At 51.2% G+C, this 15,662-nt stretch overlaps 5 protein-coding genes across 6 annotated transcripts; 1 reads left to right on the top strand and 4 right to left on the bottom strand.

The window, feature by feature from the left end:
* Positions 1-72: 72 nt before the first annotated feature.
* LOC126318195 (tRNA pseudouridine synthase Pus10-like) lies at positions 73-2,152 on the bottom strand. Its single transcript, XM_049993211.1, has 2 exons — positions 2,013-2,152; positions 73-985 (listed from the first exon to the last, which is right to left on the bottom strand). The coding sequence occupies exons 1-2, from the start codon at positions 2,150-2,152 to the stop codon at positions 100-102; spliced, it is 1,026 nt and encodes a 341-aa protein (XP_049849168.1). The 3' UTR covers positions 73-99.
* A 146-nt stretch (positions 2,153-2,298) lies between these two features.
* LOC126318222 (uncharacterized) lies at positions 2,299-4,963 on the top strand. The gene is made up of 3 exons (XM_049993240.1): positions 2,299-2,589; positions 2,692-2,864; positions 2,955-4,963. The coding sequence occupies exons 2-3, from the start codon at positions 2,724-2,726 to the stop codon at positions 4,269-4,271; spliced, it is 1,458 nt and encodes a 485-aa protein (XP_049849197.1). The 5' UTR covers positions 2,299-2,589; positions 2,692-2,723; the 3' UTR covers positions 4,272-4,963.
* Positions 4,342-8,116, bottom strand: LOC126318221 (coiled-coil domain-containing protein 22-like). Its single transcript, XM_049993239.1, has 7 exons — positions 7,766-8,116; positions 7,545-7,639; positions 7,370-7,461; positions 7,163-7,258; positions 6,289-7,090; positions 5,903-6,071; positions 4,342-5,814 (listed from the first exon to the last, which is right to left on the bottom strand). Exons 5-7 carry the CDS (start codon positions 6,336-6,338, stop codon positions 4,342-4,344), a joined length of 1,692 nt encoding a protein of 563 aa, XP_049849196.1. The 5' UTR covers positions 6,339-7,090; positions 7,163-7,258; positions 7,370-7,461; positions 7,545-7,639; positions 7,766-8,116.
* Positions 8,117-8,127: 11 nt separating this feature from the next.
* On the bottom strand, positions 8,128-10,769 carry LOC126318220 (uncharacterized). 2 transcript variants are annotated; one of them, XM_049993237.1, is made up of 3 exons: positions 10,290-10,769; positions 10,111-10,186; positions 8,128-9,872 (listed from the first exon to the last, which is right to left on the bottom strand). In XM_049993237.1, exons 1-3 carry the CDS (start codon positions 10,490-10,492, stop codon positions 8,211-8,213), a joined length of 1,941 nt encoding a protein of 646 aa, XP_049849194.1. In that variant the 5' UTR covers positions 10,493-10,769; the 3' UTR covers positions 8,128-8,210. The 2 variants fall into 2 exon arrangements, with proteins under 2 accessions (XP_049849194.1, XP_049849195.1); XM_049993238.1 differs by having other exon boundaries at positions 8,140-9,872; positions 10,111-10,147; positions 10,290-10,679.
* A 2,880-nt stretch (positions 10,770-13,649) lies between these two features.
* Positions 13,650-15,655, bottom strand: LOC126318216 (katanin p60 ATPase-containing subunit A-like 1). Its single transcript, XM_049993233.1, has 2 exons — positions 15,461-15,655; positions 13,650-15,349 (listed from the first exon to the last, which is right to left on the bottom strand). The coding sequence occupies exons 1-2, from the start codon at positions 15,619-15,621 to the stop codon at positions 13,687-13,689; spliced, it is 1,824 nt and encodes a 607-aa protein (XP_049849190.1). The 5' UTR covers positions 15,622-15,655; the 3' UTR covers positions 13,650-13,686.
* Between the last annotated feature and the right edge of the window lie 7 nt (positions 15,656-15,662).

Raw genomic sequence — 15,662 nt, 5'->3', positions numbered from 1 at the left:
GCGTGGTTTTTTATGTGTACAGATTTTTTTTTCGTTTTTTCTGCAGACAGCAGTTTCATTGAGTGTCTTGGCGTGAGGGCTTTCCGCCGCGCTGGAGAGTTAGGATAAAAGGGGAGAGCATTGGTGCGCATTTTGAGGAGGGGGAGAAGGCTGAAAAGAAGGCGATTTCGAGCCGTCTGCACAAGTGATTGAGGGTACACTATTTAAATCTATGCTGTCAAGTATTGTGCCAGCGTTTGAAACGGGCTCTTCTTCGTTTTCTAGCTTTTTGGGGAAGTCCAGCTCAACCTCGGTTACGTCTAAATAGAGGATTTGGACGTCTTGTCCTAACAAATCGCCTAAGCTGGGTCTTGTTCTTCCCAGGTCTGAATGAACAAATTCCTTTATGTACGTTCCCGCTTGTGTTTTGATGTCCAGCAATGCGTAGTGGCTATTGATGTACGTGAAAGACATCTTGGATATTTTTCTTTTTCTGGAACACAAAGATCTTCGGTGCAAGACCCTGATGGGCGTCAGCTGCTCGATTTCGAATTCCGGCGTTTGGCTTAGAGACTCAAGGCGTTCTCGTTCGACGGGTTCGGGCATCCACAAGACGCATTGGTAGGATTTCTCTTTGAATTCTTCGCCGTGCTTCAAGGTCTCCGTGTCCTTATCGCTGACTTGCTGAAGGTCGAGGATGCGGATTTTTCCGGCGGATTTTTGGTTGATTTCTTTTTGAATAGCCGCATATTGCTTCTCGCTAAGATGGGGTCGGTGCGTGTTTATGAGCTCGACGATGAATGGGCGGCCGCGACCCAGCATGCGGACGTCGACGTCCTCGCGTCCGGAGGCCATAAATTTGTAGCTGTCGGCGACGAAGTGCGCGGCCAGGATGGGTCCGATAAGTTCTTGGACAGAGCTTTCGCACTTTCGCACGCCGTCGATGATCCATGGAGATTGCGGGAGATTGCGGACATATTTGCAATAACGTCCGGACACAAACACGCTCAGGTGATAATAGAAAAACTCGAGGGTAGAATGGGAAGAGATTGGAGAGGGTGGCGGAAAAAAAGAGGACGATTGGCCATTTGACTGAAAAAGGCTACAGAGATTTTGCTTACTTTGACTTTTCAATTTTAGGTTAACGGTGGCAATGCTTTCTTCGAGAGGTGCGCCCTTTCTCCTTTTTTTGTCAAAACGTGGTTTTCGAGCAACGAGAGACTCGGGTGGTCTTTTTTGTCCTTGGTGGGAGTCAGGAACAGCGTTTGACTGATCAGCAGGATAGTCAGAGTGTGCTGACGATTCGTCGGGAGTTGCAGAATCGCTGGTCGAGGAAATACCAGCGAGTGGTCGGTTTTGTTGCTTCGAAGGTTTAGAGGGATGCGTACTGAGCTTTTCGTACTCGAGCGAGGTTTCTGGGTGATGGACGACAATTCTTATTTCGAACCTCGCTTCGAATTCGAATTCGAATTGAAGCTTTTGATAGATGATGTGACCCAAAATCCATTTAAACACTTCCTTGACGTCTGGAACAGAAGATTTTGCGGGTTCTATTTGAAACTCGGTGACTCGCGGAAACCGGTCTTGCAGGTAGTACCAGGTCTGATAGTGACGTAAATTGACAGAAGTCGGTAACTTCATAGCTAAGCAGTAGGTGTCGGTTTCATAGTCGCGTCGACGAATAGCTTCCAAAGTGGCGTCCAGATTGCTAGCACAATCCAGATATTGCAGAATCCCCAAGCAGGTAGGACAAGGAACTTGATGGTTGATCTCTGGAAACGACGGAAGATTTGTTTCTGTTTCTGCAGGGTCGGGAGGTGACGGAGCCGAACTTCTGGACAGGTTGAAGAAGTACAATAAGGTATTCATCTGCGACTGAAAGAGAGGAGTTGATAAAAAAGACAACTGCGATGACACGCAGTAACAATAGTCCGCACACCTGACGTACATGAACGTTTTGTCGGTACAGTTCGACGTCTGTTACGTTCAGATATCGGAAAACGCATCGAATGCACAGTTGAAGTTTCACTAACTCCAAGATGACCCATCCAGCCTGTCTGATGTCGATGGTCCCCAGATCAGGCAGCGTCCGAGTCTTGGACGAATCGGTAGAGACAACGTCTGTGCTCATTTCAACGGGTCGGAAAGAATCGACGACGGACTCCGAGGCCATCTTTTTATGAGGAGAAGAGCGAAGCAGAGAGAGATAGGCAACGACGCATAAAGAGATGCGCGTATAGGAAATGCCTTAAAAAAAAAGTAGGGCTGAAGCTCAAAACGCGTTTATTTCTTAATGGCCCGTTTTTTTTCAGTGGTTATTTGGCTATTGAAGACACAAAATGCTACGACAAAAAAAAATTAGCCGCATGCAAAGTCTGGAAGCTCGCTAGGGCCCCGAAGTTCGAATCGCGAGTCGGCCCTTTTTTCCACACAGTCCGAGACTGCAGGGCCAGGTGCCTGCCTCGAAGGGAGCCGCTCTAGGACATTTTTGCAGGAGGGCAAAGCACGGTGTGCTCTCAAAGGGGAGCAGGGTTTTTGTACGGACGGGGAACGCTACAAGTGCAGAGAGCAACTGCCGCGCGGCCGTCTGACAGGTTGACGAAATTTTGGGTACGTTCTCGTTCGAGCACAAGAGCGACTAAAAACACTTTTGTATTTTTTTTTTAACAATTTGCCTGTTCTCGTTGCACAAAAAATTTTTCGCTACTAAAGGTTCGATATTCGGAGTTTGATTCTTTGTCGAAATGAGCTCTGCGAGTGGAAGGACGTTGTTGGCCCGGTTCTTGACGCCGGACGGCGAGCAAGTAGGGCCGGCCATGTCAGTCCCGGAAACCATAACAGCCTCCAAGTTGTCGCTTCTCCTGAACAAGCACATCTTGAAAAACGTGCGTCTTCACGGATAAAGGGTGGCCATTTAGAGAGGTCAAGGGAGTGTGCGCTGATTTGATTTTCGTGTTCGCGAACGCGGCAAAAAGCCCGAGCAGCTGCCGTACAATTTTTACCTTCAAGATGAGGGGATTTCCTCAACGTTGATTGAGACGCTAGAGAGAGTCAGAAAGAGCGAGTCGGGCAAGGCCGCTACGAAGGAAGGAGCGAGTGGTCTTTCGGAGGAATCGATTTTGAAGATCGTTTACGAGCCTCAGGCAATCTTTCGAGTTCGGAGGATGACTCGATGCAGCAGCTCTCTTCCAGGACACACAGAGGCAATTTTGAGCGTACAATACAGCCCCGATGGAAAGAGGTTGGCGACTGCGTCTGGGGACACAACCGTTCGACTTTGGGATTCCGACACGGAAACGCCATATAGCGAGTGTCGCGGACACACAAACTGGGTGCTGTGTGTGAGATGGAGTCCGGACGGTAGGTGGGTGGCGTCCGGAAGTATGGACAAGACAGTGCGTCTTTGGAACCCGAGAACGGGAGAAATGTGTGGTGTTATGTCGGGGCATTCTCAGTTTGTGACTGCACTAGATTGGGAGCCGCTTCACGTAAATTCGGCTTGTCGTCGACTAGTGAGCGCTTCCAAAGATGGTCAAGCTAAAGTTTGGGACGTCGTCCAACAGAAGTGCTTGTTCTCGCTGACGTCGCACACAATGAGCGTAACGAGCGTAAGGTGGGGAGGAGAGGGACTCATCTACACTGCGAGTCAAGACCGCACGATTAAAGTTTGGTCGGCTTCCGACGGCCGACTAGTTCGAAACTTGGTCGGCCACGGGCATTGGGTCAATACGCTTTCTCTGAATACAGATTACGCGCTGCGAACTGGCGCCTACGATCACACCGGTCGAGAGTACTCGAGCTTGAAGGAGAGCCAAGAAAGAGCTCTCCAGCGCTGGACCGAAGTCAAGGGAAAGGGCTCGGAAATCCTGGCCAGCGGATCGGACGATACCACCGTATATCTCTGGGCCCCGGGACAAAGCGACAAGCCCATCAAACGACTCACCGGACACGCCAGACTCATCAACATCGTCAGCTGGAGTCCGAACGGAAGGCACATTGTGACGGCCTCGTTCGACAAAAACTTGAAGCTGTGGACTCAGAGCGGAAAATTCGTCGCCAGCTTCCGAGGACACGTCGGAGAGGTCTACCAAGTTTCTTGGTCTTCAGACAGCAGACTCCTGGTCTCCGGATCCAAAGACTCCACTCTCAAGGTGTGGGACATAGAAACAAAAAAACTCGCGGAAGAACTGCCCGGACACGCGGACGAAGTTTACGCCGTGGATTGGGCACCGGACGGACAACACGTCGCAAGCGGCTCCAAAGACAGGCTGTTAAAAATATGGGCGAGCTAAAAAAAACCGTTTACACAAACGCGTGCGCATTAAAAACCATTTGAGCCACAGAAATTGTGTTTTTAAGCGTTCAAACGGTAACTTTCTGCATTACTTGCTCCTCGTTTTCCCTCTTGGCCAGCTCCAAATCTCTCTTTATGGCCTCCAAATCTATTTGTCCGAGCCTTGCTCTGAGCTCGGAGTACCTCTCTTCAAGTTCTAGTCCCTCGCGCTTCAAGCGTCCGTTCTTCTCCGACAACTCAATCAGCTGGTCAAATAACCGGTCGAGCGCCCGCAGCTCGTCGTATATAAGCTTTGCCCGCGATTTTTTCTTGATCTCTACCAAAATTTTTTCCTCTGCGCTAAAGTAGCTGCGCTGAATCATCTCCATGAGCCCGTTCACCTCTCTTTTGACTTCGAGAAGATGCTCGGCGTTTTTAAAAAGCTCGAGGTTTTGTCGCTCAATGCTCTTCAGTAAATTCATGATGCACGCTATGTACACCTCGCGACTGCTCTTAGAAGAACTTTCGTACATGCGAGACAAGTTGCTCATTTCGCGATCCAACTCGGCCAGCTTCTGAGTCAGTGACCTGACCGACCCTCTCAGCTGGTCTGCATGCTCTTCTTTTTCTAGCCTTACGCTTTCTTGCTGTGAAGCCAATGCACGAGCTTCTCGATAGCGCTCAATAAAACCTAGACGAGAATTTTCCCAACTTTCTGCCGCTTGTCTCAACTGCACCTTCTTCTCGTGTATCTTGCCCTCTAAAGCGCTGATCGGATCGCTCGCGCCATCCGACAACATGCAAGCAATCCGCTCCAATTCTGCGCACACACTCTCTAATTCTTCTCCTTTAAAAGGCTTCAAAAACGCCAAAATTTCTGTTTCTTCGCATTTTTTTTCACTCGGTACATCGTCCGCGTATTCCGCCGCCGCCTTCTCGTTCGAACCAGAAAAACTTTCGTCCTTTTCATGCTCCGACCCAGAGCGCACCGTCCTTATTAGCCCACGGCTTCTCCCTCCATACGCCAACCTTCTTGCAAACCTAGTGCAGTTGCGCCCGTCGACTGTCTCGTTTTCCCTGCTCGCACTCATTTTTGACATCGCGCTCAGCCGCCTCCTCCATTCCTCCCCTCCAACTATCCGCCTCCCCTCACCGCTCCCCTGCAGACTTCCGTCTTGCTGGTCGCACAGCAAACGAGTGTTGTGTTCAAAAACAGACGGCGCCAATCCGCCCTTCTCACTCACTTGCTCCTTCAAACCACGCCAGCACTCCCAAGCGGTCTCGCGCCCCTCCAGCTCCCCGAACGGCACATGCAACTTGTGCGTCGACAGCTCCTCAACGCACGGAAAACCCGCCTCCTCTACTTCAAAACACGGCACCCACATCCCCCCCTTTAACGACTCCATCCTCTCTGACATCTCCCTGCGCGTCGCACTCGTCCTCGATGGACACTCCCCATCCTTCAGAACCAAATTCCGTAGCCACGTCAACAACACCCGCGCATTCTGCTCGCTGGGATACAGCACCTGGTGATAGCTAAACTCGTACGGAAAACCTAGTTCCTAAGCTTTGCTTCGTTAGCATACATGCACACACACGCCCAGTGCAACACACGAATCAGGGGACAAAAAAAAAACCAAGTCACCTTACCTTGACTCGATTTATCAACCTAGTGATCTGATTCACTTTTTTGGTTATGTTCTTCGACAACCTGTTCGGACATCTTTGCTGTTTGTCCGCCAGTCTCAGGCACTTCAGCATGCATGCAGGCAGCTCTGTCTTGATGTCCTTACACGTGCACACACTTTCCCCAATCTCGCTTTTCGCGCCACGCACGCCCCAAGCAAAAACAAAATCGTGAGCAAAAGACCCAACCGCCCTACGTCTCTCGCTGATAAAAACGCAACTTCAGAAGCAACGACCATTCGACACTGCGGTACACCGCACACACAAAACAATACAAAACAATCACTCACTCCCCCGCGCGAAGTGCTCTCTATCCCCTCTCTCTTTTGATCATGTGCGCGAACTCGTACCAGCCAATGTTCCGTAAGTCCTGCAACATGACCTCATCGATCTCTTCCATGCCTCTCCCTCACTCGTCGAGGACCTGAGACCGGCTAGAAACCACTCTCTCGCACTTCCCACCTACGCAATAAACCCAGAGAGAGAAAAAAATGACTTTTAAAAATAAACCGAAAACGACTGGCGCTCTCAACTTCAGCCCGCATCTCCTCCTAGCTCACGAGTACCACACATCAGGTGTCTACACTGATTTTCCATTCAATCTCAATAGACACATATGGATAAAACTTCTCGTCCTCCAAGCCAATCTTGCCCTTAAAGTCGCTCACTTGGTCGTCGAATTCATCAATATCGACGTCGTCCACGGCCAAATAATTAAATATTTTTTGTAAAATTTTGTGAATTTTCTTTTCCGACTTAGGCAACAGGTCGATGAGTATCATTTCAAAGTTAATGGGCAAACCAAATCTTAGGACACTCTCGACGAAGAGCCGTATGTATTCGAAGTGCATCCAGCATACGTATGCGCTTGAAAAATGAATCGAGCACCAACGAGACAGAGACTGCTTCAAAACCTGTTTCTGCTTTTCGAGCTTTTCTAAGTCTAGCTGGCTCGACTTCACTTTTGACTCGACCCTGCGTACAACCCACCTGTTTCTCTGGGCCTCGCGGGCAAAATCGTCCACGACGCGTTTGAACATGCAAACTCGAAATAGGGCGTGGTCGTTGTCTCGGTAAAGGAGCTTTGAGGACTTCGGCAGAACGTATTCAGTGAGCGTCTCGTATTTCTGCTCCCAATCCTCGATAGACAGACTTTAGCAAGGAAGGCAATGAATCAGAAATGCGAAAACGAAACTCTTTCTTTTCTGGTACTATTTCACGTACGCTGGAACCACGACGACTATGCTCGTCAAATATTCTGTTTCGACCACGTCTTCTTGGTCAATCAGACTGCTCACGTCTCGAGTCAACAAGCTGCCCCTAAATAAGATGCGTCAGATAATCCAGAAAATGGCGCGTCGCTTTTCTCGCCCAAAACCACCTCTTCAAATCGCGTCGTTCAAGAGTTCGAAAATCAATATCTATGCGTACGTTTGTTTGGCCTTGGCCTGCCTGATCAGAGTGCGTATAGATTCGTATTCGGCGACTCTGGACTTCAGTTCGATGTCTATTTTTTCGATGTCCTGCGCGACAAAGAGGAAAAAGGAAAGCGGCGTGAGCAATCCTGAAAACGCTAAAGAGAATTTGAAGGCGAATTAATGCGTACTTTGTATATTTTGTCAGTCAGTTCGGCCAGCGTTCTGCGCCGACTGAACCTGGCATCCTCCCAATAAAACAGGGTGGTGTATTTGTAGATGTCATCTTAAACAAACGCGGAGAACTGAGTCAAAATCACCGGAAAGAATATATTTTTTTTTGATTGGCCACTACCCCTTTGCAAAAAGATTGCAGGGCGAGTCAAAGGTGAGCTGGGCTAATTGCACATACTGTCGTTTATGTCCCAATTCATGTGTACTCGATTTTCTTTCTTGACGAGCTTAACGAGCTGGCACCCGATTCTGGTAACTGTTGATTTTATAAAGGGATCGCGCTTGATGAGCTCATCCAAGACAAGGTACAGGGCATCCATCGTTCCTAGCCTGAGCTCTACGAGGGGCCATAACGTGACGTTGTAGCCATATTTGTATTGTACGGCCTCCTTGATATTTGAGAAAGGGGTTTTTCCGGATTTTGAAATGTCTCGGGCAGCAGATATCAGTAGGAACTTTCTATCTACCAAGCCAGAGGCGCTGGTAACTTCGACTTCTGCCATGGTAAGTTGGAAAGGACACCAGCAATGTCAGTTGGAGTTTGCAAATAAAGTCTTAAATTTTTATTTATTTTTTTTTTGTGAGTACAAAAACTCAATTTTTCGTTGATTGGAAAATTTTCACTAATTGTTTTTATTGGCAGAATTGCCCACGGTGTGAAACAGAGATTTTACCTTGCTTCTGAACCTCGAAGTGCGGGCGGTGGCGCCCAGGACGGAGCTATTGGTCTGTAATACGGCGTCGGGCGGCGCCAGTTTGTCGGGCACGTCCAGTAGTTTGAGCTCGGTCGAAAGTTCCTCCTTGTTTTTTGAATTCTGCTGCGCGGTGGTTGAGAGGGGCTTCTCGTGACCAGACTGCGAAGACGCGGAGTTGAAGCTGCCTTCGTTCAGGCTTTGTTCCCACAAATAGCCTTTTTCAGCCCCGGTCGAGGTTTCGATGAGGGGGCTGCTTTTGCTGAGTTGAGACACCGCCAACAGACCGTCTGCGTTCAGAGACGACGCGGTTGGAAGCAAGTCTGTAAGTGGTGGTGACTGGTCGACAATGTAGGAGTCGCTGAGAGAATTGTCATCGCCGACTTTGTCATCGCCGACTTTGTCATCGCCGACCTTTTCGTCGCCGACCTTTTCGTCGCCGACTTTGCCGTCGCCGACTTTGTCGCCGCCGGGCCTGTCATCTCCGACTCGCTCTTTTTTCGTTACAGGCGGGTCAGGTTTTCTCAGAAGACCTATTCTGATGTATCTGCCCCGCGGACTCACAAACTTCTCAAAGAACGCCTGCTTCAGCCTGGAAATGATGATCTCTTTGAGCTTGGTGATGAACACGTTCTTCAATTGCGAAGTTTTCTCGCCCACGACGAGATCAAGCGACATCTGCATGTTGGGCTCTTCAGAGAACGACACGTTAATCTTTTCACTGGGATACGGCGGATATCGAAGCTGCAAACGGCCCAACAGCGATTTCAAATAGACAGTCAGCTTGACAGGAACGGTGGCAAACCGCTTTATGTGGACATCAAAGGAGAGCTTGATTGAGACGTCTCCGTTGGTGTAAGTGATCCAGATGTCGGTGATGAAGTCCCCGGTATGGTCCGGGGGGACCAATATCGCGTTCTCGATGTTGGGGACCCTCGTGCCGAGGTTGACTTCTAAAACTTCGAAGTTCGAAACGTAGTCAAACAAGTTTTTCTCACTGACCCTGCTAAGCGAGCTCACTACCTTCTTTGCGATCCTGTTCTTGAATGCATCGGACTGGCGCATGCTCATGTGAATATACGCCAGAAGAACGTTGAGCCAGTTGGCGGATTCCTGAACGTACCAAAAATTAACTAACCGACTTTTCAGTTTGGAGCACATTTCTGCGTATTGCTGGGTAGTCTCTTGAGTGCAGCAAGTGAGCAAGGCGAAATACCACCTCTCCGAGTCGACGCGCGAGCTCCCGTTCAGATAGAAGCAGTCCACGTCCGGAAGCAGTCGACAGTTCGGGTGCGTCACTCGAATGACAGGCTTCGAATTTTTGTGTTCTCTGTGAAGCAGTCTAACCATGGCTCCCTTCAGAAGTATGACTCCGCTAGACGGCAGGTTATAGCCCTCGATCGTGCCCGCTTCGCCCACACGCGCGTATTCGGAAACTTGCTGGTCCTTGCCCGACTGAGAAACAGGTCGGTAGTGCAAAAAGTGTCCGGAGAGCGAGAAAAAAAGGCGGACTTTCTTCTTCTCCGATATCTGAAACGTCAGAATGCCGCTAACCAGCGGCTCCGCCAACTCGGGCTTGACATCGGACGACTCCTTAAGCAACAACCTAGCGTCAGTGCTAATTTCAAAAAAAAAAAAAAAAAAAAAGAACGCTGGAGCAAGCAGGGCCCTTCTCTGTTCTTTGACGCGACTCATGCAAACCCTCGAAAAAGGCGCTCGAAGAACCAGTTCGCGACCACCAACCTAAGCATCCAGGGTATCGCGTGCAAAGCATCGCCCCAGTGAACCCCCCTCTGGCCCGCTAAGAGAAAATAGCGTGCTACTCGCGTACTGCTAAATCATCACTGTCGTCTTGAAATGTGGTTCGACTAATAAACAGATTAATCTCTCTATTGTTATCCCTGGAACTTTTTCAGCGCAACAACACAGCCTGGTCAACGGATCGTCGAGAGCTAAGCTAAAAAAAGCCCTCTGTACAAGAGCGACTAAGCACAATCGAAAAAGTCATACCTTGCCAATTTGGCGTGGACTTTTTTTTCTGCTTTTACGAGATAGTGCCAGCACAGGCTGAGCTCGATCAACAGGCACGTGACTACGCCGCAAAAATACGCGTGAAACAGATGGAGGGCATTCAGCAACCTTAACAGAGAAAGTAGAAGAAACAGGGCGAGAACTGCCACAGTAAAGCTCAGTGCTGTCACATTTTCTTTCATTATTTTACGGTTCTGACTTCCGCGGCTATCACCGCCTTTCCAGGGTCTATTGGCCTGTAATGAAATCGCGAACAAAGCAGCAAATGTACGCGCTAGTTATCTAAAAAAAAACCTATATGCAGTCGAGGACGCGTCGACACTGGCACGCCACTTCACAACACGTGCGTCGCGAATCGTACACGGTAAACTGAAAAATAACGCTTTGTCAAAACGCGCAGCAAAAATAAGACAACGTGGAGCCGACTCGCTAGAAAGTACGCGCCGGGCACTCGCTTTTGTGTGTGGAACATTAGAGTATTTTTTTTTCGCTTTTTCTCTTAGGCATTTCATATTCGCCTCTTCTGTAATAAATCCTGCGTGGCCTGTTCCGCGAATGCTTACCTCGATATTGCCAGGTCTGAACTAAGTCTAGTGCAGGCGCGCCTCGGTAGTTGAGAGACATTGGTATAGAAAATAATACACAAAAGCCGACTCTACATCGTCACCCAGTTGCACCTCGCCCGACTTGGTCACTCCCTGAACGCAATTTCTTGGACTCCGGGCTTTGACCAAGAGCTTGGCAGACAAATAGGAAGGGACTTGAGGTTGGGATTCAAAAATCGGTTGTACATTCAGTATACACACTCTCTTATACACTCTCTTGTAACAAAAACCGTGTGTGTGCATGCTTGAACTGTCGGATACACGCAGTGAAATTAAGGAAAGAGATTCTGTATCTATCACGTGCATTGTCCGTATTTGATCTCTCCGCCCGGACCTCGAGGTGGAAACACCGCGACCGAAGTACATGGATAATTCAGAATATAGTTCTGAAGTAGGATCTAGTCGCCACATACCTGAAACATCTGCCCTGCCGAGCGCTCGGACGCAGCTTGCGTGTGAGGGCCTGAAGCCAAAAAATGCCGTCTCGAAGTCGCAGTCCGATGAGCTCATATTCGGCGACGACTTCGTGTCTGAGGCGACTAAGGCGATAAATTGCATACTTGAGGAGACTGACGCGCAATTTAAGATACAAATAGAACGCGATGGCGCGACTGCTCAAGATGCCCGCGGTCAACGCTCACAAGTACCCGCGGCATTCGAACCGACGTCCGACTCATCGCACGAGGAAGCACCGGCAAGTGGGGGCGCCGCGACGGAAGTCCTGCCGAGAGGCGCGGTGGCTGGAGGGGCGTCTGGCGCACCCGCGGACACCAGAGAAGAGGAAGGCAGAGCGCGGCTCGAGTGTGGCGAGCGGCCGGTTCGGCCGACGCGCGACGGTTCTGGAGAATCGGAATTCGCTGGTCAAGGGAGTCGCGCGAATCGACATCAAGGAGGAGGAGGCGCGCGGCTCGACGAGTCGGCGCCGTCGTTTTCCGCGAGTTGTTCGGCGGCCATGGACTCGAACGCTGCGCTGGTTGACAGTCCGCCGACTGATCACGAAGACGCGCCGCATTCGCCGGAGCGAGATCGCCCCTCGACTGCTCGCGATCGCTCGACCGACGTCGGTTCGACGCAAATCGAACGCGAATCGACGCGCCCGCCGTCTCGCGAATCGTTCGAAGTGTCGTCGCAGAGCGGCGTTGAGTGGCGGGACCCACAGGAAGACCCCGAGTTGCTGGACGATCCCTCTTCTCCCTTGAACTTGGAATCCAATCTCGCGCTCTTTATCTCTACGGCCGACCAGCTTGCCGATCCGGAATTGTTGTGCCAGTATCTCAAGTCGTTTGCGGCGATGTCCACCACGAAGTCTTTGGGCAATTTCGCTGTGAACCACCAAGGGTTTTACTATCTCGACTCCTGGCTGAGGCGCTTCTCCGAACACGCGCCCGTGCTGTGCTCGCTGTTGAGAATTATCGAGAAGTTGGTCAAGCTGCAGGTCGGCTTCGCGCAGCTGGCCGATTCCGGGCTCATCTCGAGCACCAAGCGGCTCCGAGACAGCGACGACCCGGAGTGCAAGAGAAGGGCCAACACGATCATTCAGACTTTGAAGTTCGTCATTGCCGACTCGACGGACCCGTCTTTGGAGGCGATGAAGGGTGCGCTGCTGGACCGGGGCGCGAAGAGGGCGCTATCCGCCTCCGCCTCCGCCTCGAGCGAGGAGAACGAGCAAGGTGCTCACGTGTCGAAGCAGGTCAAGTTGGCGACGGAAGAGACGGACGAGCGCCCGCCGAAGGCGACGGACGACCGGCCGGCCGCCGGCAAGAGCAAGAAGCGGGTTCGGTGGCCGGAGGACGTCGACATGGACCACGTCGAATACTTCGACAAAAACACGCCTGTTCGGCCCGCTAAGGAGGGCGACGCGAATCCGTACGAACACAGACTGGTCGCCAGCATTCCGTGGCACACACCACCCAGACTATGGATAGAATCGCGGTCGGAGATGTCGCACCGCAACGTCGTGACGCCGGCCTCTGAATTGGAGGCGAAAAGAGAGGAGAATACGCCAATGCAGATGTACTTGAGTGAAAGCGACATTCCGCCTTCTCCTCAAGAACCGCTAGAAAATGACGTCATCTCCCACAAGAAAATGGAAATACCGCTCAACCAAGTGCCGCCCTCGATACCCATGGCGCCCCCGCTGAACCTCGCGAACGTCGACCTGTCGCTGCTCAGCGCCGCTCTTCAGCAAACCATCAACAGCATCATCCCTAACTTCAACTTGAACCCAAACTTCCCGCTCATGCACCCCCCGCCACAACCCCCGCTCCCCATGCCGAGCGACGTGGACAACGGCTACCTGGGCGGCCCCCCCCCGCCCCCCAACGTGCTGGACAGCAACTACATGGGCTTCCCTCCCCCCCCCAACGCGCTGGACGTCGACTCGGAATATCGGAACCTGCCGCGATACCCCGCGCCGCCGCAGAAGCAAGAGCTGCTCTTCAACCAAAACGACGTGGTCCCGACCCAGTTCCAGACCAGGCGAATACAGAAGAAGGACGACATCGACCGACACTCGTGCAAAAACTGGAAAAAAGAAGGCAAGTGCAGCTTCGGGTACAAATGCCACTTCTTGCACATCATGCGCAGACACTACCACCGATGAACCACGCCACCCCACCCCGTCACCACGCTCGCTCGCGCGCAGCCGGATCGCACTATGGAGACAGACGCGCGGCAGCAGAAAGAGAGAGAGAGAGAGAGAGAGAAAAAAAAAAAGAGAAAAACTGGAGCTCAATGCGCTTTTGAATATGTGTGTGTGTGTATGTGTTTATTCACGTCGACCCGAACCCACTCATCCACGCCTCGTACCTCACGATGTCCGCCTTGGCGTTCACGGAGCTGTTGATCTTTTTAAGCGATTCTTTGAAATCGGACTGGGTGACCGGTATGTCCATGTCCTCGGCGCTGAGACTCTTGATTTCTTCTGTCGTCAACCCGCAAATCCTTCTCCTCATGCCCATCAAACAGGCGTCTCGACACACGTTGGTAATGTCCGCCCCAGAGTACCCCTCGAACCTGGCCGCGAGCGCCTCGAGGTCGACGTCCGCCGCCATCTTCACCCCCTTCAGGTTGATTCGCAAGATTTCGCGCCTCCCAACCTTGTCCGGCAGGGGAATGTAAATACGCTTTTCCAGACGGCGAATGATCGCGTCGTCCAAGTCCCAAGGGAAATTCGTGGCACCGAGGACCATCACCCGACTGGCCTCTTCTGGTGATGCGGAATTCAAGCCGTCCATCTGAACCAAAAGCTCCGACTTGATCTTCCTGCTCACCTCATGCTCTCTATTCGTTCTCTTGCTGCACAATGAGTCTATCTCGTCAATAAAAATAGTGCTGGGCGCATAAAACCTTGCCATCTCGAACAGCAGCTTGACGAGCCTCTCGCTGACGCCGTGCCATTTACTAGCTATAGTTGTCGCCGTCACGTTGAAAAACGTTGTCTCACACTCGGTCGACATCGCCTTCGCGAGCAAGGTTTTCCCGGTACCTGGTGGACCGAACATTAAAATTCCTTTCCAAGGTCGACGAATTCCGCGAAAGTAATCGGGAATGAGCCTCGGCAACACTACCGCCTCCTCTATCAGCTTTTTTGGACCCTCCAATCCAGCAATCTCATTCCAATGCACGTTTGGATGTCTGTCCAGAATGTGGCTCTTGATCATCTTGACCAACTCGTTGTCCTCTGCGTTTTGAGGAACGTACTCTCTGTCCGGCTTACTCGCTTCTTTCGATTCGACGTCGCCGGCCTCCTCCACTCGATTCGCCTCCTCGTCGGCGCACTCGCTCGGCGCGCTCTTGTTCACCGAACACAACCCCGCGCCCTCCGAGCAACCCGCGTGTGTCGCAGCAGACGACACTTTTTTTTTTTGCAAATTTAACTCCTTAGGCAAAGCGGCCGCTTCTGCTCGACTCGAAGGCGCGACGACGCGCCGAGTCCTGGGATTCACCTCACCGCCACCTTGAACGCCTCCCCCCCTCTGACTCGAACCCACTCCCCTAGCGGACGCGGACGCCGCAGTCGCCTTCGAAGCCACTCGGCCCATCAAACCACGACTTTGCGCCTTCGCCTCCGCTCCACTCGGACCCACCGCCTGTCGCCCCGGCCCGACGGATGGGGCCTGATCCGACAAGTCGTGCTCGTTATCCGACGGACTCGGAACTCTCGGCAATTTGTAGCGACTCGCTTGTTTTAAATTTTGGCTGTTTTTGTGTTCCGCTTTTGTTGCTTTAAAAAGTGCAGCGGCTGAATTGTTTCTCGACGCAGCCTCTAAGCTAGCCCGTATCGCATGCATGTTCATTTTGTCATTGATTATTGATGTAAGCTGCATCGAACGAAATCTGTCAAGATGATGCATAAGGGTCTCATTCTCCACTATGTACATAAGCACACGCAGCGCGTCGAGGAGCTTGCTATCACATTCAAAATGCCGCAATCTAATAAAAATCGGTATTACTACAACACGAACACGCGGTCCAAAACCACCCCTTTAACGCGCACAGAGACTCAATGAAAGCGCTATTGCATTCTTCCCCTTCTCTACTTACACTTCAAGTATGTCAATCCGGGTTTCCATATAGTACTTGATAGATAAATCACGATCACCTGCGGCTTCATAATACCTCGCTGCTTCCAGCTTTTCTAAAAGCTCGCGTAGCACCCTTCGCTCAGTGACAAGTTCTGTCTCAACTACCGTCAAATGGTGCATAGGAGGACAATGCAACAAAAACTAGTTTCTCAACGGACTTG

This window comes from Schistocerca gregaria, unplaced genomic scaffold, assembly GCF_023897955.1.
Source record: "Schistocerca gregaria isolate iqSchGreg1 unplaced genomic scaffold, iqSchGreg1.2 ptg000659l, whole genome shotgun sequence".
Taxonomy (NCBI): domain Eukaryota; kingdom Metazoa; phylum Arthropoda; class Insecta; order Orthoptera; family Acrididae; genus Schistocerca; species Schistocerca gregaria.
This window is presented reverse-complemented; position numbering and strand designations above follow the sequence as displayed.